This window comes from Lonchura striata, chromosome 5, assembly GCF_050655825.1.
Source record: "Lonchura striata isolate lonStrDom1 chromosome 5, ASM5065582v1, whole genome shotgun sequence".
Lineage (NCBI taxonomy): Eukaryota > Metazoa > Chordata > Aves > Passeriformes > Estrildidae > Lonchura > Lonchura striata.
Genome location: NC_140707.1, coordinates 39848299 through 39868165, shown reverse-complemented (window position 1 = coordinate 39868165; position 19867 = coordinate 39848299). Strand labels below are relative to the sequence as shown.

Genomic DNA, 19867 nt, shown 5'->3' with positions numbered 1-19867 from the left:
TCCTAACCCTGCTCCAGACCTGTTGAGTCTGCCTGTTTCAATGGGATGCTGAGGGCTGAGTTGAGCCTGTGTGTACTGACCCAACAGCTGAGAATGAATAAACTCTTGCAAAAAACCCAGTGGCAGAGAGCAATCCCAATGCTCCAGCATTTCAGGGAAGCACTACAGCCAGCACAGGATGCACCAGCCTGCCTATAGAGCCACAGGAGATTGCTATCCTTGCTTGCTTCCATCAATCCTTGTAATCTGTCAGGCTGCTCGCTTGCAGCTAGTGTGAAACATGCTCCCACACAGTCTGGTTGGTGTAGAGCTGGGGTCTTGGAGGGCTCCTCCTGAAGGTAGAGACAGGACATTTGTGATGTGTGTCACACATCACCCCGGTATGGCAGCCTGCAAAGAAAACTACCAAGGGCTGAGGTAAATAAAACACAAAGTAAGGGGGAGTGAGAATGGGGTGGGGGGAGGGGGGGGGGGACTGTATGTATGTTGGGACAGAGATTTTAATTTGGAGGGTCAAGTCTGTCAAGGTGAATGCTGCCAAATTGCAGCTTAATTATTAACTAGCCTGATTTCTGTTTGTATCTGCATCAGTACCTACTTTTCAATGCGGATTGCACCCTGGACTCCCTGCTGTCAACTCCAATTAAGCCTGATAAGGTCTGGCTGTGCCTATAGAGAACAGAGCTTGCCAGGATCTTCTGGGCTGTCTCCACCTCCTCCCTGGGAAGGAGAAGGTGGCCAGAGAGGGGTCCCCTAGGCCCTGTCTGCTCTGGCACCTAGGTATGTGTTACTATTGAGTGTTAGGAACCTCTCTGGGCTGCAGGAGCACACACAGGCTGCTGAGGCCAGGCAAGCTGAGGCTGCTGTGCCATCTGCTGAACCAAGGTACTTTGCTGCTAGTGCCAGGGAGCCAATGAATTAGAAAGAGTATGCTACAAGCAGGTGAGACAACGGGTCTGGCAAAATCAAAGGCTGGGTGGGAGAAATTAGGATGAAGTACACTTTTGCTTAGGCTGTAGCAAAGCCACAGCTAATACCCTTTAGGTGCTGGACTGTGCAGGAAGCAAGAAGTTCTCAGATAAACCACTCCACACTCTCATTCTGCTTTGTTCAGACCCTTAAAGCTATGACAGACAAGGAGGCTGAGCAGCTCCTGGTTATGGTCCTGCCACTGCTATGCCCCGCAGCCCTGGGCAAGTCTCTGCCATGCTCACTGCTCAGCTTTCACCCCACATCCATCTCAGTCTCTCTCTCTCAACTTACATCTGCAGAGCCATCCCAAGACTTGAGCTGCAGTGATCTGCAAAGCACTTGCAGACCTGCACATGACAGGCCATTTCTTGGAGTCAAAATACTGTAAGCATATCCACTCCTCAATGTATTTCTTCCAGGGAAAGGGGAGCACTGAGCTGTGCTCCCACATTATGCATTCCTTTCCCACTCAACCTCCTTCAGACTGGGAGGGATCAAACAGGAACTCGACCATTGTCTGTGGCCTCTTGGACACATGATAAATCAAAGTTAGATAAAGTCCATTTCTATGGTGTAATCTGGTCACTGCATCTTTTGAGCTGAAGCAGGCAATGGGAAGGCCCTGTAACACCATCAGAGAGGTAAATACTCATCACCTAGGTAATGCTGCAAGACTACGAAGCAACCATGGACTAGTTTGTATTCCCTGACACTTGCTGAATAAATTGGACTAAACCCAGCAATGTAATCATGAAAGATTGCTATGAAGGCCATTTCACACTCCTCAAGCTATCCTGCCTTTATCCATTTCTGGAGTAGGCATGTATCTGTATGAAGGTCACCCCTTTTGGAGACCATGCTGCTAAGAAGAAATTAAAACAACAATTAAAATGGGATTTTTTTTTTTTTTTTTTTTTTTTTTTTTTTTTTTGTGGCTTAATAAAATATAATCCTTGCTAAACAAAGTAAATAGTGAGCATGAATAAGTTCCTCCCTCCAGCACAGGGTCAAGCTGTCAATTACAAGTGGAGAAGACTTCTGGCTAAAAGACACTCTGGCTTTGGATATTAGCATATGGATATGCCCTTTACAGAAGCACATGGCCACATACAAGCACTGGCAGCTTAGGCTGCTTTCTAAAATGTAAGGAATCTGCTTACTTAGCCCTGAAAGCTATTTTTGAGACATGATATATCCCATATACATGCCCAGCATTCCTTAATGGTAACTGGGAAATTATGCACATTTATAAGAGGGAAGCTAAGGCACAGGGCTGGGAACTGAGCATTATTCCACTCCTGGCTCTGCCTTGAGATTGCTGCTGACATGACCATCCATGACCAGCCAGACAACTGGCATCTCTGCTCCTCAGTCCTTCCCACTGCTAAGTGGACATGGAAGTTTTAATGCATAAATAAAGAAATATATTGAGAAATATTTTCCTTGAACTGGATGAGTATATCGAAATTATTATATAGAAGTATCTACTATTTAGATCATTCCATATCCCTTTAAAGCTTTAATGATCCCAAGAACTTTCAAGCAAAGGCTGCACTGAAGCTTTCAGTAACTTTTGCAAAGGCTGGAAAGACCTTGAGAACAGCTCTTCCACTGCTGGCAAAGGCAGGGATAACTGGAGTACCTTTGCACTTTGGTATCAAATATTTCCCTGCATAAACAATATACAGAGAGATCATTGCCAGTGTCAAAACAGGAAGTTAAAAAAACCCTCAGACTGTCAAGTCTCTCCACAGCTATGCCATACTACTCTGAAGCCTGAAGAGTTGGCACTGGACACGTGGACAAGTGTTGCATGGCCTTGCAAGTCTGGCTCAGAGAGATGAAATTTGGAAGAAATAAATGCTGAGCAGAACTGGTGCCCTGCCCTATTACTTCACTTTGTGTAAAATTCACAACCCTGTTTTCCTTGGGAGAGCCCTGCAAGGCCAGGGGTCCAAAGTCAGGATCCCTCATTTCTTCCCAGGTAAGGGCTCTTCACACTTTCTGTGAAGAGAAGGGATCTCTCTTGTGAGCACAGGCTGTGCAGCTGCTGGCTCTGCAGGGGCTGCCACAGCAGTGCCATGGGAAGGGGAATGCCCCTGGGCTGCAGAGGAGAGCCAGAACACCCAGCAGTCCCAGGGACACATCCCCAGAATGGAATGCTGCCCAGAAAGAGCTGTCCAAGCTGCTCTAGGAGGCAAGGGCAGTGCAGGACTGTTGGATTCCACTGGAACATTCAATAATGCAGTTTTTAAACAGATTCCCATGTGCTGGTGTAACCTAAATCTAACATGACATGGACTAAATGAGGATGTTGCTTCTCTCCCCACTGATTAGCCGTGATTGCTGCTGAGTGACACTCCAGCACATGCATGCTTGCTGGCCTGCTGCTGGATTGAAGCATATGTGGGGGCCAAGCACCATGAGCCCAACACATGTCACATAGACAGAGAGCACCCTGAGGCAGTTCAGCAAGGGGGGCAACCCAGGGACCCCTCACCAGACAGAGAGGAGGCTCTCCCTTATGAACTGAAAAGTAACTTTTCATAGCTGGTACCAAGCTCTCCAGTAACAACTGCCAAAAGCAGTCAGGCTGGATCAAAACAGAGGGAGGAAAGTTATGTTCTTTTAATATGAATTATGTGGTTCCCGAGGTTCTGATCAAATTAGGCAGCTACTGAATTAAAGCAATGAAATTACTGGGAAGGAGGCTGTGCTCAACTTATTTCCAGTCCTCCCGGATCTGAAAAGGTAACAAAAGAAACCGTCCAAACCATTCCGAGGAGTTTTCCATAAACACCCTAAGCTGGTATTTGGGAACTGGGGATTTCTGCCTGCCACTGGCAATTTTCTAATTAGTCCAATAGCAAATGGGTTCAGGACATCCCCTGTGCATCAGATTTGGCATCCTCCAAAAAGGGGCCAGACTGAAGCCTGCATGGCAGATGCTGCTCCTTGGATTTGCAGCACAGCTCAGGCATCATGAATGCTCTGGATTTCAGCTCTACTCACAAACCTGTGGGATTTTGAGCTCCTCTCTGCACCCTCAATGCTCACCCTTATCTTTCAAGAAATGCTTCTTTAGTGGAAATTCAACAGTAAGCACATCTGGAATTGAAGGAATAATCACAATACAGGAGGCACACACTGCACCACAGTGGGATAAAGTCACATCAGTGAAATGGGGATTTCCAGCAAGGAAGAGGGGCTCTGCATTAACGCACATGAAATCCTGACACAAGGACAGGAGATGCAGAGTACAGAACCAGAGCTGAGGGTGAGGAGGGAAATGGTGCTGATCATATTCTGGTAGTACTGTTCTGGTGCTGGGCACACCCTGGGGACCCCCTAGGAAGGGAGTCGAGAGCACACGGGTGAAGGCACTGAGGCGTGACATGTGACCCTCCATGGGAAGGGCACACCTGCACAACCTCATACCCTTGTCCACCCCAGGCAACACTGTCCCACACTCCAGAAATGCCACCTCCCTGCAGAAATCCTCATCTTCCCCAGTGCATCTGCACAACCCAAGCATCAGAGTTGCCTAAAGAGAGGCTTAAGTCACAGCTTCAGACCAGGTATAACTGCATGGTGTTGCTTTGCAACTCTGTCTGGATCATTTCCCCAAAACAGCAAGGAAAAATCTGGAATATGGGAAATGCTCTTAGATGTCAATCAATCAATCAATCAATCAATCAATCACTGTTATTTTCTTAATTGTACTGCTCTTAACTAGTTCATGCTAGACACAAACATCATGAACTGGAATTGTCTACAAAACAAAAACAAACAGGGAGGATCTGACTAAAATGGACAAAAAGAGCCAGAGCAACCAGAGGAAAGGAGAAAAAACACTTACCTTGTGTGAGCAGCAGGGCTGTGGAGAGAGAAGAACATGAGAAAGACAGAGAGAGAGAAAAAAAAAAAGAGTGAAAAAGTTAATATCCAACAGGAAAAAGCTGTTTTGCAGATGATGGCTGTCAGTGAGCAATGGACATGGTGCAAGGCAGCGTGCAAGCTCACCGGGGCTGCATGTTGGGCACAGGCTGGGGAGCAGACACCACAGCAGCAAGATGGAGAGGAGACTGGGGTGCTCCAGTGAGCACCACAGCACTGGTTCCCCAGAGTCACCCCTTCCCCCCCAACAAAGGCAAAGGGATGGGATGCAGTAGGGAGAAGTGGCAAGGAGGGAAAGGGAAAGGCGGGAAGGAGGGCAGTTACACTTGCCACTGGGCCTGACACAAGCCAAACTGACCCAAAGGCATGGGAGGTGCTCCCACGTAAGCTGGGTATGTGTGGTTGTGGCAGGGCTTGGCACAACTGAGGAGCTCAAATAAACCTGTAGGTATTGAGAAGAGAAGCTGATGGGCAGCTCATTGAGAAGAGCAGCATCAGAGGGAGGCATTGATTAAACAGATGGCCAACAGTGTCAAAGGGGCAGGGGGTAACATGGCCATGCATCATCCTCAGGATGATGCCCTGGCTCCCCCACACCCAACAGGTATCACTTTCAGAGTATCAGGGTGTCTAGAGGAGCACAGGCACATGCAGAGCATCACTGTTTGAGTCCTCCTGGATCTCTGTTCCAAATTGTTGGTCTGCCCGACAGTGCTGCATGGACACAGGCCATGCAACATCACCATAGTGGGATGCAACTGCTAGTCAGGAAATGTGACTTCGTGGTCTCAGGAAATGTGACTGCATGGTACTCTGAGATTTGAGGTGGAAGGAAAAGAGGAAAAAGGAACTTAAGTGCTAGCAAGGGATGACCTTACCCTAGCTCTCCATACAGACACAGCCCAGCCCCTTTGGGCAGTGACCTCCTGACCCTCTCCTCTCTTGATCTCTCCACTCCCCAGAGCTGTCACAAAGAAGCATCTGGCTGGATCCCTCTTAAGTGTAACCCACAGGCAGCCAGAGCTTACATCCAGGTATCAAACCAGCTACAGCAGAGTCCATATAGCAAAAAAACCTCAAACACTCTTTGAGAGGGGTCAAGCACCAAGTCTGTGCCTTAACTTTAAATTCTACTTGTCTTTCAAACAGCAAACCAATCCCCAAAGGCTGGATTGCATGTGGTGACAGTGTTGTAATTACTAACACTTATTATCATGCACTTTTAGTCTCAGAAGCTTAAAACTCTGTACAGAGTCAGTATTATCAGCCCTATTTGACAGATGGTGAAGCAAGCAAAAAGAAGCTAAAGGGAACATTTTGCTAACTCAGAAGTGGGCTGGAGTCCAGAAGTGCTAATTTTCCCAGACTTGCTGGTTTGGGCCTCTGAAAAGCAGGCACTTTCATATAAATGCACTTAATTGTATCTGTGCCATTTAAAAGTGATTTCCTAAGCAATTTATCAAAGGTTGCACAGCACATCCATGGCAGAGCCAGAGAAACTAATCCTGAGTCCTGACATCCTGACACCCAGTTACTTCCTTGCTCTTTTGAGCAGCAACCATGGGCTCAGCTTTCCCAACTGTCTGCAGAGAAACACTGACCAAGTCAAGATCTTCATCCACTGATCTGTCTCCTCAGCTGGAAGAACTGTGGGCAACCCAAGAGATCTTCCTTGTCCATGCAGGCAGGTAGAGGCGCAAAGGTGAAATGAAGAGGCTCCTTGCTGAGTACATTCTGCATTAAGTACAGTGCCACTGAGCCACAAGATGCAAAGGGATGTTTGCTCTGCCTGCACCACCTCCTGTCATTCACACACCTCTCCTTGAAGTCTCCAGTTGCTCTGTCCTGCTGCAGTTCATGCTGTCATGTGACCTTCTTACTGTTCCATGGTCTTCTAGTTCTCCAGACAATGTATAGAAATTTAATTTGCCTTTTGCAATTACAAGCATTAGTACAATGGGTCGATTCAGTGTTCAAATGTAATATAATGAAATATTACTGGGACTCTAAGCTACTGTGGCTATTAAAAAAAGCCATCACTTCCTCATGTTTTTTAAAACTGTTCTTATACTGCTCTGGGATTTGAGTTTATTTTTTTCTCCATTTGCTTGTGAGCCTGAAAAAGAACAATTTCTCTCCCTTTCACTTATGATATGATACATGAATATTTGAAGAAGCCTATAAAGCTATGAATGAAACATCAAGAATACAGCATGCAGAAAGCCAAGGGATTATTTTATCTTTATATTTCTGAGTGAATGCTGTGCATGCAAGCAAGAAAATGATTTCACGGACTAAAGCTTTCTTTCTGCACACACATCTGCTAATGTGCCCTTAGCCCTGACCTGTAATGTTTCCTGACAGCCCATCTGGGGATGCTGTACCTGTACCAGCCTCACTGATGGCCTCTGTGCTATTCCCATCCCACAAGTCTCCCTCCACTCTTCCCCAGCCTGGGCTGCATCCCTCCAGTCCTCCCCAGGGCACCTCTCCCTCTCCTGCACTGCTGCTCTGCACATCACGCTCCTCATGGGGCCAAGCCAGGCCACCTCACTGCTCTTGGCATTTCAGGTAGTCTCAGAGGCTTAACATGTGTACTCTTACAGAGAACTGCTAAAATTAGCTCCACAGCCAAATCCAAAATAGCAGTCCCAAGTATCCCTTACCTAACCCTTGCATGGTGTGACTGTGGACAAACACGTGTGCCTGCAGATCAGGGGGCTGTGATGCTGACTCACCCAGGAGGACCCAAAGCCTTTAGCTCTGGATCCCTGTTCCTCCTTCACTGGGGTTTCTCTGCCCTGAAGGCTTGGGTTTGACTAGATGAAGTCAAAATTGCATGCATGAACTCTGCTTCCCTTGCCACCACTGAAAATGGACAATTTAGACATGTATTTTAAAAAGCTACTAAAAATCCGTTTACTAATAAGCCATTTAATCTGCATGTTTTTGGTACATTTTGAGGTCAAATTCTGCTGTGACATGTATGTTGGTGTGGGTTATAGATCAGGAATTTCATTACCTCCTGTTTTAACTCTAAAAAACTTAAAGCATGAGGAACCAGGATTAGGATTGAAGCAAACCAGTAACCTAGTAATCCTGTGTTTACAGCAACCTGATGTGCTGAATGTGTGTCCCAGCCTTTTTCTAAACAGTGAAACACTTTTCTCTGCTATTTACCTCACCGAGAGATTTGACTATGCTGCATGCTTTATTCTGGACTCATTCTTCATTAACATAAATCTTTTCTAATCAGTATTCCTAATGACTCAGAGAAGCCACTGTGTTGATAAGAGGATCCTTGTTAAAGGCCTGGGATTTAGAGAGGGAGTTTCAATGAGGGAGGGGAGGATGAATTTTGAGGGAACTCTCAGCCACACAGCAGGGCAGTCACAGGATGCCAAAGCCAAAGAGAACACACTGCCCCCACCCCCTGTACACTCAAAGGTGATCAAGAAATGACCATGTGAAACACAAGCTACTTTCCCCAAATGGTCATCCATTTTCCAGATATAACTGTCTGCAGGCTCTGCCTCCAGATTTGCTCACTGAGGTGAGTAAACTGGTTCCCTAATAGATTGTGAAGAGACCTAAGCATGGGATTTTTTAAATAGGCTAAACAAGGCAGAGATTTTGCAGCATTAACCTGAATGATATTATTATTGAAGTCAATAGCAAAGCTCTTGCCAACTTCAAGAAACTCCTCTCCACCAGGAGAATCAGCAGCATTCAGCCTAATCACAGAGCTGTGAGCAAATTATTAAACCTTGAGGGAATGAGGTAACAGCAATCTAACATTTTTTTGCTATTCTCATCAGCAGCTGATGGAGTTGAATAAGAAGGAGTTTCTTAACATCTGTTCACACGTCTGAAAACTGCAGCACATGTATCAATACAGCTTACCTTAAACAGGTATGGACTTTGTAACAAGTCAAATAATTTCATCAATATTTTGATATGGATAACTTGATGGATCAATCTAAGCTCGGAATCCTTCCTCCTTTGCAGTTTAATCCTTCCTCTGTGACACCCAGTCACATCCTCCCTCTGGGCACAAAGCTTTCCCATCAGAGGTGCAGACACTTCATTAGACGTAAATGTGCTATGAGATTTGTCTGCACCAGTTGATTCTATGCTGGGAGGGCTGAGAAGACTTCAGACAAAATCCTCTCAAGCCAGGACATGCCACCCAGCTGTTAACAGTGTTTGCCAGCCATCTGTACTCCCATTTCCAGCAAAGTCATATCTTTTGGGAGACATGCTTTCTGAAGAAAAGCTTTGCACGAAGGTTGTCAGTCCCTTTCACAAAACACAGCCCTCAAGACTCAGCCTTCAGGCATCAGCTCGGAAGTTTAATCTTCTACCACTGTGCCATGAATTCTCACAAGCTGATTCCCAATAACCCTCATGTAACATATTTTTCCAAATGCCATTTGCACCATTATCTGCAATCAAGTAAAATCTTCCAAAGTAGCCTCATTTGCCATTCAGGCTGTATCAACACTAAGATTAGCCACAATTTAAGCAGAAGACCAACTTCATCCAGGGAACGCAAAGCAAGTTTTTCTCCTGTAATCCAGGGCTGAGGAAAAACTGTAAAAGCCGATGTGTGAAGAAAGTATTACTCCAAAATCTTTCTGGGACAGCAGTAAAATCTGCTTTCTGAGTTGTGAGCTGACACAACAGCAGAGTTGATATGAGAGCAAGAGTCAAACTAACAGACAGCATCTCATCATAAAGGAAGAGACTCATTTCCCTGCAGGAATCCTTTAAAAAGGTGCTGACAAAAGGATGCCCAGAAATGTGGTTCAGGGTGCAGGGAAGTTTCAAAACCCTGCAGCACTCAGTAAAACAGGAATTCAGGTTACCTGACTTTGCATATGGAGGAAAGGTGAGACAAAAAAGATTTGAAGATTAATTTCTTAGAAATGGAGAGGACAAAAAAAGTCAGGACACCTGGTAAAATGGCCAGGAGGATAGAGAAAAGGAACATCTACCATCCTGGCCAAGTAAACAATGTGAGTTCTCTCTCTTTGATTTCTTTTTACTCATTCACTTAGATACAACAAGCTTGCAGCAAGCACCATCTTTGCCAGTGCTCTGTGCATCTGATATGCCACTACTGAGTCAGCACTGGTCGTCATCACAAGGCAGACTGGCAAGATACCAATCTCAGATCTGTTCTCATCTCTTTGAATTATTGGAGCACATCTACAAAAATAGCTGCTATAGTAAAACTACTGATTTGTTTGAAATCAGCTGCAGAAAGTGATCGGTGAAAAAGAACAGATGACCTGCGAGACAAAGTAGATGTAGCATTTATGTAGCAGGAGTAAGTGGCCAGCTCTCCTTACAGCAAGGGTTAACAACTGAGTGTCCCAAGGCTCAAAGCAGCATGACTGATATAACTGATGTAACTGGGGATGAACAGTGAGGAGCAGCATCTGCAGGCGATGCAAAATGTTCCAGTTCAAAGGCTATAGGAGTGGTTGGTCTGTGTTCTGCAAGCCCTGGTCAACCTGAAGACAGGTATTTGTGTTTGGACCACCACAGGAATATTTCTGAGTAGAAATTATTTTCTCTCCAGTATAGTGCTACCTGATGCAGAGAGCAAGAGCAATAGGATGAATGTCATGCTGGGTTCTGGCCCTCACAGAGACCGTCCTGGAGACCCCTATGCCCCACAGCTCTGATCAGAGCCAAGGAGAAGTTCCCTAGCCTGGAGGTGACCGCTTTGTACTAGCAGGTGTACAGGACAGCACAGACAGTAATGCAAATCAATTGCATGGTAGTAAGCCCTGCTTCTACCTGCCATCCTTCTCCACTGCATGTCTGTCAGGAACCACTGCCACCACAGCCTGCAGCAGTGTGGGTGCCCTCAGGGACAGCACACTGGGTCTGAATAGCACCAGGCTCTGGACCAAGTTCTGCATCCCAAAATAAACCACTCAAACTCTGCCCCAGGCTGCTTCGAAAAGTACATACCCTGTCATCAGCTCCACCATCACTTCAGGGAACATTTCACCCCTGATTTCATCACTGCCACCTAGTTTGTATCCCTAAGGTAAGCTTGGAGCTACCCTCTGCATGAAGAAATCCTGGGCTGGCTGCAGGCCCTCAGAACAAAGCTATGGTAGTGCAGAAACAACTAGCTATCTCTGTGTGACCTGGATTGCAGATTACTTCCAAACATGACTGCCATTCATCTGAGGTGCTCAATGCCACCCCTCTTTCAGAGGAGCTAGGAGAGGTTTTGAAGATGCTGCAAATAGCTGAGATCAATCCTCCTACAGCACTGAGGCACAGACTCAGTGTGACAGAGCTAAATGAGGAGTAACAACAAAATGGAGACAAACTGTCAAGAAAACCACATATTTTGCACCACTGGAAACAAATGCATGAGTAACCAAAACCCAGAGAGACTCTACCTCAAAAGCTACTGGGCCTGGTCCCCCAAGGAGAGACAACAGCTATGCTTTGCCCTTGCTGTGTGAGTCACGTGGGGGTACATCCATCACCACAACAAAACACAGCAAAGCCCCCGCTAGGTGACTGTGGTGTGGGATTTTCCCTGTCTGTGGGCATGGGGCAATGGCAGCACCTGCATGATGCTGGAAGGAACACGTGTGCTGGAGTCAGCACACGCATCCCTTCCCAACGCTGCACGGCACGTCGCACGATGCCCGAGCACGTGCCAGCCGTGCGTGGCCCGGGCTGCCTTCTCTCCGCTGGGAGCCAGCCGGTCATGCATGAATTCCGTGAAGCTGCTGGCCACAGCATCTGCTCTTGATCACTCACGATGCTCTCTTTGGGAAAGCCTCACGTAGCTCCTCATTCTTCATGCCAGGCACAAGGTAGGCTCATCGGAGATGCCGCAAAGTGCAGCAGTACTGAGCCGGGGATCGTTCCAGATGCCCTGGATTTAGTGTAGCGACTGTGCCACCTTGTGCCAGCAACATCTACAAATGCAGTTTAATCTCCTGCCTCTCAGATTGTAAAACCACGGTGCTCTCACTCTGACTTTTCTCTAATGAGGCCAGCCGGGGCCCTGTGTCTCATCCCTGGCATGATCCTTTACTTCCTTCAGGCAAAAGAGGGTCTGTCCAAGGGTGTGCCCTCACCTCCTGGCCTGCAGGCTCTGTGCTGCAGATCAATCTAGTCCAGCTCTGACCTCTTCTCTGCCTCTTGCAAATCAGACAAGCACACTTACTAGAGCTGATATAGATGTAAATAAGAGATATATGATACAGCAAACTGGCTCTGTAATCCTAATAATAATGAGGATGTTTTACAACTGGTCCACTTCTGGGACCATTTGAGTTTTTTCCAAACACTTGTTATTATTCAGCCAGGTGCAATGTGACCTGTGTAGGAAAAAGAAATGTGAGTCTTCATAAAAACAGCCCATTTCTGACTATGCTCATTGCTTAGAAAAGGCTGCAGGATTCCCAGAGAACTGACAGCTAAGAAAAAATTCATTGTGTTTCTCCAAGCTGCCAAGTACATAAGCAGGAGAAAACTGGGGCCTGTGATTTTCCTCCTGGACCTGCTGAGATGGAGGTGGGAGACCCATGGATAGGAAGACATATCCACACATGTGGAGAGGAGACCCCAGTGTGGTTCTAGGACTGAAGACTTTGATCCAGGACCAAACATTTGGCCTTCACAATGCCCAAGAAGAAATCTGAGTGTACAGTGGGTGTAGAGAACAGATACCTAATGGAAGCTGCAGCATTACATAGTTATTTTATATGATGGAAAAAAGTAATAGAATAACTAGTGTCTACAAGCTGAGACCAGACAACTTCTACCTAGAAGGCATGCTCACATCTTTACCCTGGAGGGCAACTGATTGCTGGGACATACTCCCATGGGATATGGCAAGGTTGAGCACTGCTTCTGCTCAGGGGCAGTTGGACTTCAGTGAAAACTGAGGGCTTGTGCTTGACAAGTATTAAAATATGGGTTTACATTTTACAATTTTTACAATTTACAATTTTACATTTTACAATTTACAGATGCTCTATAATACTGAAATGCTAATGTAACCTGTGTCTATCTTGAACATCCTACAGAGCAGTCTATGGGAGCTTGGACTGGCCAGAGGGCAGTTGCTGTGCTGGTGAGGTGAGAAATAGAAGACATTTCAGCAAGGGAGAGCTGTGCGGTGCATGGGCAGCAGCACCTGAGAGCGGAAATAAGCCTGTGAGCACACACATCTGGCTCTACTCTGTAACAGGCACCCAGAAGGTGGGTTTGAATTCCTTTTTGTAAAGTGCCTCTGTTTAAATCTTGGCCCTCCTAGGCCATCCCAAAGCTAGTGAAGCCAGCAGCAAGACTCAGTGAGAAAGGGGTCAAACATACATAAGTCAAGAACAAAGATAGATGTAGGCAAGACACAACCGTAAGTTTGGGTTTATTCCAGCTATGAATCCTGGTCTGCTGGGAGATCCTGGGTCTCACTGCTGATGAAGTAGGATCTCAGTAGAGCTTCACACCCTCTGCATGACAGACTGTGATTGTTTGTGACACATTTAAAGGTGTTTTCAAATGGAAGACATGAAGAACCATTTCAAAAAAAAGCAAGCCAAGTTACTTCAAACCTCCTCTCTTCTGCTATGGACTTTTCATCACACTTCAGAGGGACCCAAGAGCACCAAAGCAGTGCCACTGGAGGCAACAACAGAGGGAAGGACAGGAGGAGTACAGGAGGAGCTGAAGAGGGCAGCCATGCATTACATCCTTCTCTTGCCTTTTGCATTCCCCAAGGTCCTGGCAAAGAAGCAGGAGCAGGGAGAACAGCAAAGGTGTGCTCAGAACAAAAAACAGATCAAGACAAGGAAACTCAATCAAAATAACATAGCCTCCAAGACTCAAGCATTGCACAAAAGGAGGATCAGAAGTAAGCTAGGCTCTTAAAGGCAGAGATTACACTGAAACAGGGTAAGAGCAGAATACAAGAGGGCAAAGAGTAAAAGTCGATCCCTTTACAGGAGGAGGAGAAAAGGAGGAAGGGTAAGGAGGAGAAAGAAGGTTATATTTTCTGGATTTGGGGTTTGGATAATCGATTCAGATTTTTTTCTTTTTTGCATTTTTTTCATAAAGGATCTCACACCTGATATTCCTCGTTCCATCCATTGCGGTTCACCAAGGGCAATGAAGAAATTCTCCTGCCTTTCGTATTCCTCCTCATCTACTATCTTAACCCTTATGGTCTTCCTGTAGGGACAACAAGAGAGACAACCGTGTACAGCGGGTCAGCTGGCTGGAGGCGAGGCAGCAGCGGCGGCGGCGGCAGCGGCGTGGTTGGCTCCTGGCACACAGCCCCTTCCCGCTGGGGCAGTGTGCGCTGGCCTGCCTGTCGGACACAGCATCCTCCTCGCAGCGGCTCCTTGGGAGCAGGGTGTTAGGAGCAGAGGGGGCTGGCAAGGGAGTGAGGAGGCAGGGAAAAGTGGGAGGAGGACCTTGCTGATGGTTAGTGGAAGGTGACTTCTGCAGCGCATTTTTTTTCAGTGTCAGATGGTAATGGTTGCCTGAAAAGCATAAGGGACCACCATCCTGAGCTACCCACTGCATTTTAGCTGGAAGACCAATTTTTTCTTACCATTAATAATAAACACAGTAATAATACCCTCACAATTAATAATAAATCTGCAAAGACTCTGGGCTGGGAACCTGAGGAGAAGAGAGAGATACATTCCCCAGTGCGGTAAGGTAGGTCTCTGCCAGTGGCTACAGCTCCACCAGCTGCTAAGGAGGCTGATGGTTCTAACTCCCATTTTTAAAATGGCACATCTTATTGCTTTCTCTTCTTGATAGTATCTACCCATCCTCCTGTTCTGTTCCTCAAATGAGGATGCAGTCTTCCCGGGGGATGGACAGCTTTGCTCACAGGGGACACCATGGGCCAATGCCTCCAAGGCTCAAAAGGAAATGCCCTGGGCACTGGAGCAGGTCTAGCCTCTTTCCCCTGAGGCCAGCTTATTTGGCCCCCTCTACTCTCCCTGTAATGCACACAGCTGCTGTGAATCCCCAGGCAAACCAAGCAGGCCCTGGCTCTTCCTTGCCCTCAGCTCCTGTACCCAGAGTTCCTCTTTGACAACCAGCCTTTGCCCACTGCTTCTCAGAAGCCACAGAACTGCTTCTCTGCCAGGCATCAATTCCTGTGTTTTTCTAACATGGGTCTGACTGGAACAACACATAGGACCAGGACCATGATCTCCTGAGATGCTGGATGTGTTTCTAGCCAGCATCTTCCCACTGATACTACAAAATTTGCTTGGGCCCTCCAGTGAGGGTGGCAGACAGTTCCTATCAAGTCACTACAGAAATACGGACAAGCAGGACTGCTCTCCATCCTTCTCTCTCTCCTCCCCTTGCCACTTTGCCTCTCAGCAGCCCCAGCACCACTCCCCATGCCACCCCATGGGTACCATGTGACACGGTGTGTGTGCACAGCAGTGTTTAGGGCAGAGCGGTTGGAAACAGAGAGACATCAGAGGAAGAAGAGAAGAGGAGGAAGGAGATGGAAGAGAGGAGGAAAGAACATTAATGTTAGTCTGCAGGGCCAGTACTACACCTTTCTGTAAACTCATATCCACCATGCGGGGGCTCATCAGCTCAATGAAGAAATTCTTGGTTTTTTCATACTCCTCATCATCAATTACCTTGATGTGAACTGTTTTGCTGTGGATGGAAAAATAATAAGGGTCATATAGGGGAGAGGGGAACAGAAGAAGCAAAAGTCAAGGAAGGACGGAGTTAAATGGGTACATTAGAGAGTCAAAGTTTTCTCACCCACTGAACAAGCTCAACATGGCCCTTTGAGAAAGGCTAAAGTCCCCCTTCTGCAAGTGACATTGGCCAATTTTCTGTTTAACCCAAAGGCAGAATGACAGGCCAAAACGACAAAGTGAAGTTAGACAAAAACAACCCCCCAGCAAACTGGCTCAGGGCTCAGCCTGTGGGCAGTGAGGTCTGATGACCAGCAGAAAAGCAGGCTTCCCTCACCCTGTTACCCCTGTGCACACACACATACACACACACACCAGCAGTCACACAAGCACACACACCCTGCTGGGACCATGCTGCTGCCTCAGCTTCATTGGCCTGCTCTGAAAAGTTCTGGTTACTGGAGCCGCTGAAGCAGCTGGGCAGCAGAACCTGTATTTCTCCTGTAGCAAATTTCTTACAAGTTCTTGTACCATTTTGTAGGAAAAGAAGCACTGACTGTGTCATGGTTTCTTTCACAGCAAATACATGTCTTATGCAGAGGTTATTGTCCCACAACTTTCACACCCAAAGAGAACAAGAGAAACAAGTCAAAGACTGCCAACCCACTGCCTCCTCACAGACAGGCTGCACTGACTGTTGCAAGCTCAAAATGATCCCTTCATTCCCCTCATTCCCAGTGGCTGTAAAGGTTCATGAAGTTCATCCCTCACTTGTGACTGAAGATATTGATGCTTTCATTCCAACCCCCTCATAAATACAACATTGTTTGCATGCCTAACTCCTCTGAATGGGTATCCGCTTTCCATCCTGGGGCTCCTGGAATTCTAGTTGACCCCAACCCCAAGCTGGAACTACATTTTTTAAACCAGAAGTCAGTTCCACATAAAAAGTGTTTCCCTTATCTCAAAACAATTACCCCTCCTGCCAGTGAAAGATCCCCTGCTTCCCACTGCTCTGAACCCACACATGACCCTGCAACAACAACCTCCTCTTTCTTCCTGCCCATCCTTAATAGTTAGATCAGGCCAAGGTGCATGTTGTGCACAATCAGTCTTGACTGGCAATGGGAAGGAAGAAGAAAGCAGGACTGGCAATCACAATCACTGGCAATCTGGAAAGATGTGCCCAAATTCACATCTCTATGTGCCTCAGCCTGTAGCCTTTGCAATTAAATCCCGTATCTTTGATCTCACAGTGCTTGAGAGAACAAGTGGTCCAGCCCTGCACCCTGGGGGTGCTGTTATCCCCACCCTGAGGATACTGCCATGGCCAGCAGCCTCTGGAAAGTCAGCATTTCAGCACAGAATAGGAAAATCATCACTGCAGCTTGTTACTGCTATCAATAATGACCACAAAATTATTCAGTCATCCTACAATTTGACCCTCAAGTCAATTCCTCCTGCACTCCAACTGTGGAAATCCTGTTCCCTGTGCTGATTCTGGTCTTGATCTTGGTCCCAACCCTTCTCTTTCAAATGATGGCATAGGGGTAGGAGTAGAGTTTGGATAATGTCTGCCTATCCATCAGTGCAGGAATATGCAAGAAAAATCACCTCCAATTCTTCTTTTTGAGCTAAATCACTTTTATTTTTGCCAGTGCTTGCTCTACCCATACCCTGCAGCAATGCCAGCAAAGCCTCCTTTCCCTTCTCTAGACTCCTTCAATCTCTGCTAATCCAGCCTGAAAGATTTTAAAAGGTACTTCTCTGGTATAAATGTTGCTGTGCTGCTAAGACTTCATCATGATGATTTTTTGTTTCATTTTTGTTGGAGATGTTGAATTTGGCTTTTGAACTAAATTTTATCTGGGCCCCTCATACTTTGCAAAGCTTGTTCAATTTGCTGAGTTAAACCTACAGCTGATTCATAGCTCTGATCTTTTCCTTGCTCATTACTACAAAACAGAAGGTGGGATTTTCCAAAGCAGACAGTGCTTCCTAGATGTGGGTTGATTTTAAAAATCCTTTTCATAAGTACCATTGCTTATGGTTTTTCCATTCTAGGCGCTTAGAAATAATCAGTATTGCTCGTCTGCAAAAATTTGGAAAAAACACCACTGACCCTTTTTCGTGCAGGTTAGCTTATGTACTGCGACAAAGCTATTCTGTGGCTTTGTACAGTTAATATTATGTATGAAAACCATTTGACCTTCCTTCCTTCCTTCCTCCCTCCCCCCATGTACATTTTGTTAAGTACAAGGAGGTCTATATGCCTTACCAATTAGTTCCACAGGGCTGAGACTTCCTTAGAATAGTCTTTGTTTTAATGTAAAGAAAACAGTTTGAGAAAGAAGAGTTGGTGGGGATCCCCAGAAGCTAGCATGGCAAAGTGCTGGCTTTGCAAAAGCAGGTCCCCTCAAGTCAGGAACACAAACCTTCTGGGCTCCAAAACCACCTCAGCTCTGCTGCAAACTGGACCATTACCACACACTCAAGCATCAGGTGGTTTTTCCAAAAAGAGAGTCTGAATTTGGTTACCAATCCAGTAACTTCCTGATTTCCTCCTTTACTACAAGCTTTTAAGGAGAAAAGAACCTTTTACCCAGCTCTGAAACAAGAGGTGAAGGATAGATCAAAGCAACAGGCCAAAGCCACAGGTGCCCTCCATGGACACAGGCTGGGCCTTGCAGCCCCTCTCCCCATCTGACTGAATCCCAAAGGAGGTGGTGAGTGCCCAGCAGGTCCTCCCCCATTAAAGTCTTGGGGACACAGCAGGAGCCCGGAGGTGATTCCTGGGGAGCCAGGTGTGGTGGGATGGGAGTAATGGGAACCAAACTGCAGCCACTGCCAGCTCTTGCTCCAGAGTCAGGGTGTTGCCAGACCTCCCTGTGCAAGGAGGAAAGGAGCAGGGCAGAAGCTGTCAAGGACTGCACAGTGACATGAGGAGGTGGGAGAGGGGCCACAGACCCAGTGCCACATAATGGGGAGTGGTTAACCTTTCCCTGGAATATTGTAGCAGAGGGAAGAACAGCCTCCCTGCTCCCGGGCTGCTCTGCAGCCTGCACAGACTGGGGCACAGCGCTGGGCTTGCTCCCTTGAGGGGAAGTGCCCTTCTCTCTGCTGGCTGCTCCCATGACTGTCACCAAAGAAAGGTCAGTGCTGACGGGAGGGTTGTGGTGGCCCATCAGGCCACCCCTCCCAGTCCACTGTGGCTGGTGAGGGCTGCCCTTTCCCCCGCTCTGCAGCTTCTCTACCTCTGTAAGCATTTTGCTCGTCTCCAGGCCTATGAAAGCAACCATAAATACAGCTGCATCCTGAGCTGTCATAAATTGTCTGAAGGCCAAAACACAGATTGCTCCCACACAATCTCATCTCTCACCTACAGCCACACTGAGAGCTGCGTCCTCACAAGGCATGAAGAATGGAGGAGATGGATGGAGAGAAGGGCTGGAGTGTAACGCTGCCCTGGGAGGACATCACGTTAATGTGAGAGATGTGACAGAAGGACACCGAGAGGCAGAGCGCGTGTGGGAGCGGGAGGCTTGGGAACATTTTGCTGCAAGAACATCATGACAGCTTCTTGAAATTAATGGAGGCAGAGGCAGGCACAAGAGGGGCTGGCTGTGCAGCAGCCCTGATGGGCATGCTCACCACCATGGGAAGCAAGCAATCTGAAGCCTACCTTGCTCAGCTGAGCAGCTTTCATTCCCCAGCCTCTGGCCACTTCAGATGGGGAAAGGAGGACACTTTCCAGCCTTCCCCATTCTCTCTGACAGTTTGACTGGGGCCAAGACACACCTCAGCTCAAAAGCAGAGAACAACAGAGACCATCCAAAAGCCTTTCTCGGCAGCAAGGAGCCACTCTGCAAAACACAAAGCCCCACTGCCAGCACCAAGCCACAGCCCAGTCCAATCTCAACACCTGCATGACTACAGTGATGGGAAGGGCTCTTTAATTCATGGCTTGGTGCAGCTTTCAGCAGACTGAGCAATGATGTCAATTTGGCCTGTGACACAGCAGGGCAAGCCAAAATCCAGCACTCCCAGGTAACACCTGGCCATACAGAAGTCAGGATAGCTGCTCACTTGCTTCTTTTACTCTGAGGTCATTACAAGCTGCCACTCAATGGCCTTCGGGTGAGGTTCTGCTTTCAACATACACTTAGAAACAACCACTGGTTTTAAAAGTCAGGGATGGAAAAGCTCCTTTGGGGAGCAACATTAAGACTGAGATTTGCCCGAGTAAGCAACAGAAGATGAAATGAATAGACATAGATCTTCTCCTAAAGGACTTTGTGCACATGATGTTGCTAAATTCCCCATCT

At 47.0% G+C, this 19867-nt stretch overlaps 1 protein-coding gene across 6 annotated transcripts in view; it reads right to left on the bottom strand.

The window, feature by feature from the left end:
• Window positions 1-19867, bottom strand: part of SLC8A3 (solute carrier family 8 member A3) — a 145662-nt gene that overhangs the window by 18088 nt on the left and 107707 nt on the right. For 3 of the 6 annotated variants that reach the window (XM_085582007.1, XM_021540744.3, XM_077784115.2), the window contains 2 exons: window positions 15449-15555; window positions 4832-4849 (listed from right to left, as the gene is read on the bottom strand). In XM_085582007.1, the coding sequence (XP_085438133.1) occupies window positions 4832-4849; window positions 15449-15555 (125 nt within the window). Of the gene's footprint in view, window positions 1-4831; window positions 4850-13984; window positions 14089-15448; window positions 15556-19867 lie in introns of all 6 variants that reach the window. The other 3 variants (XM_077784114.2, XM_085582006.1, XM_077784117.2) reach the window with 2 other exon arrangements.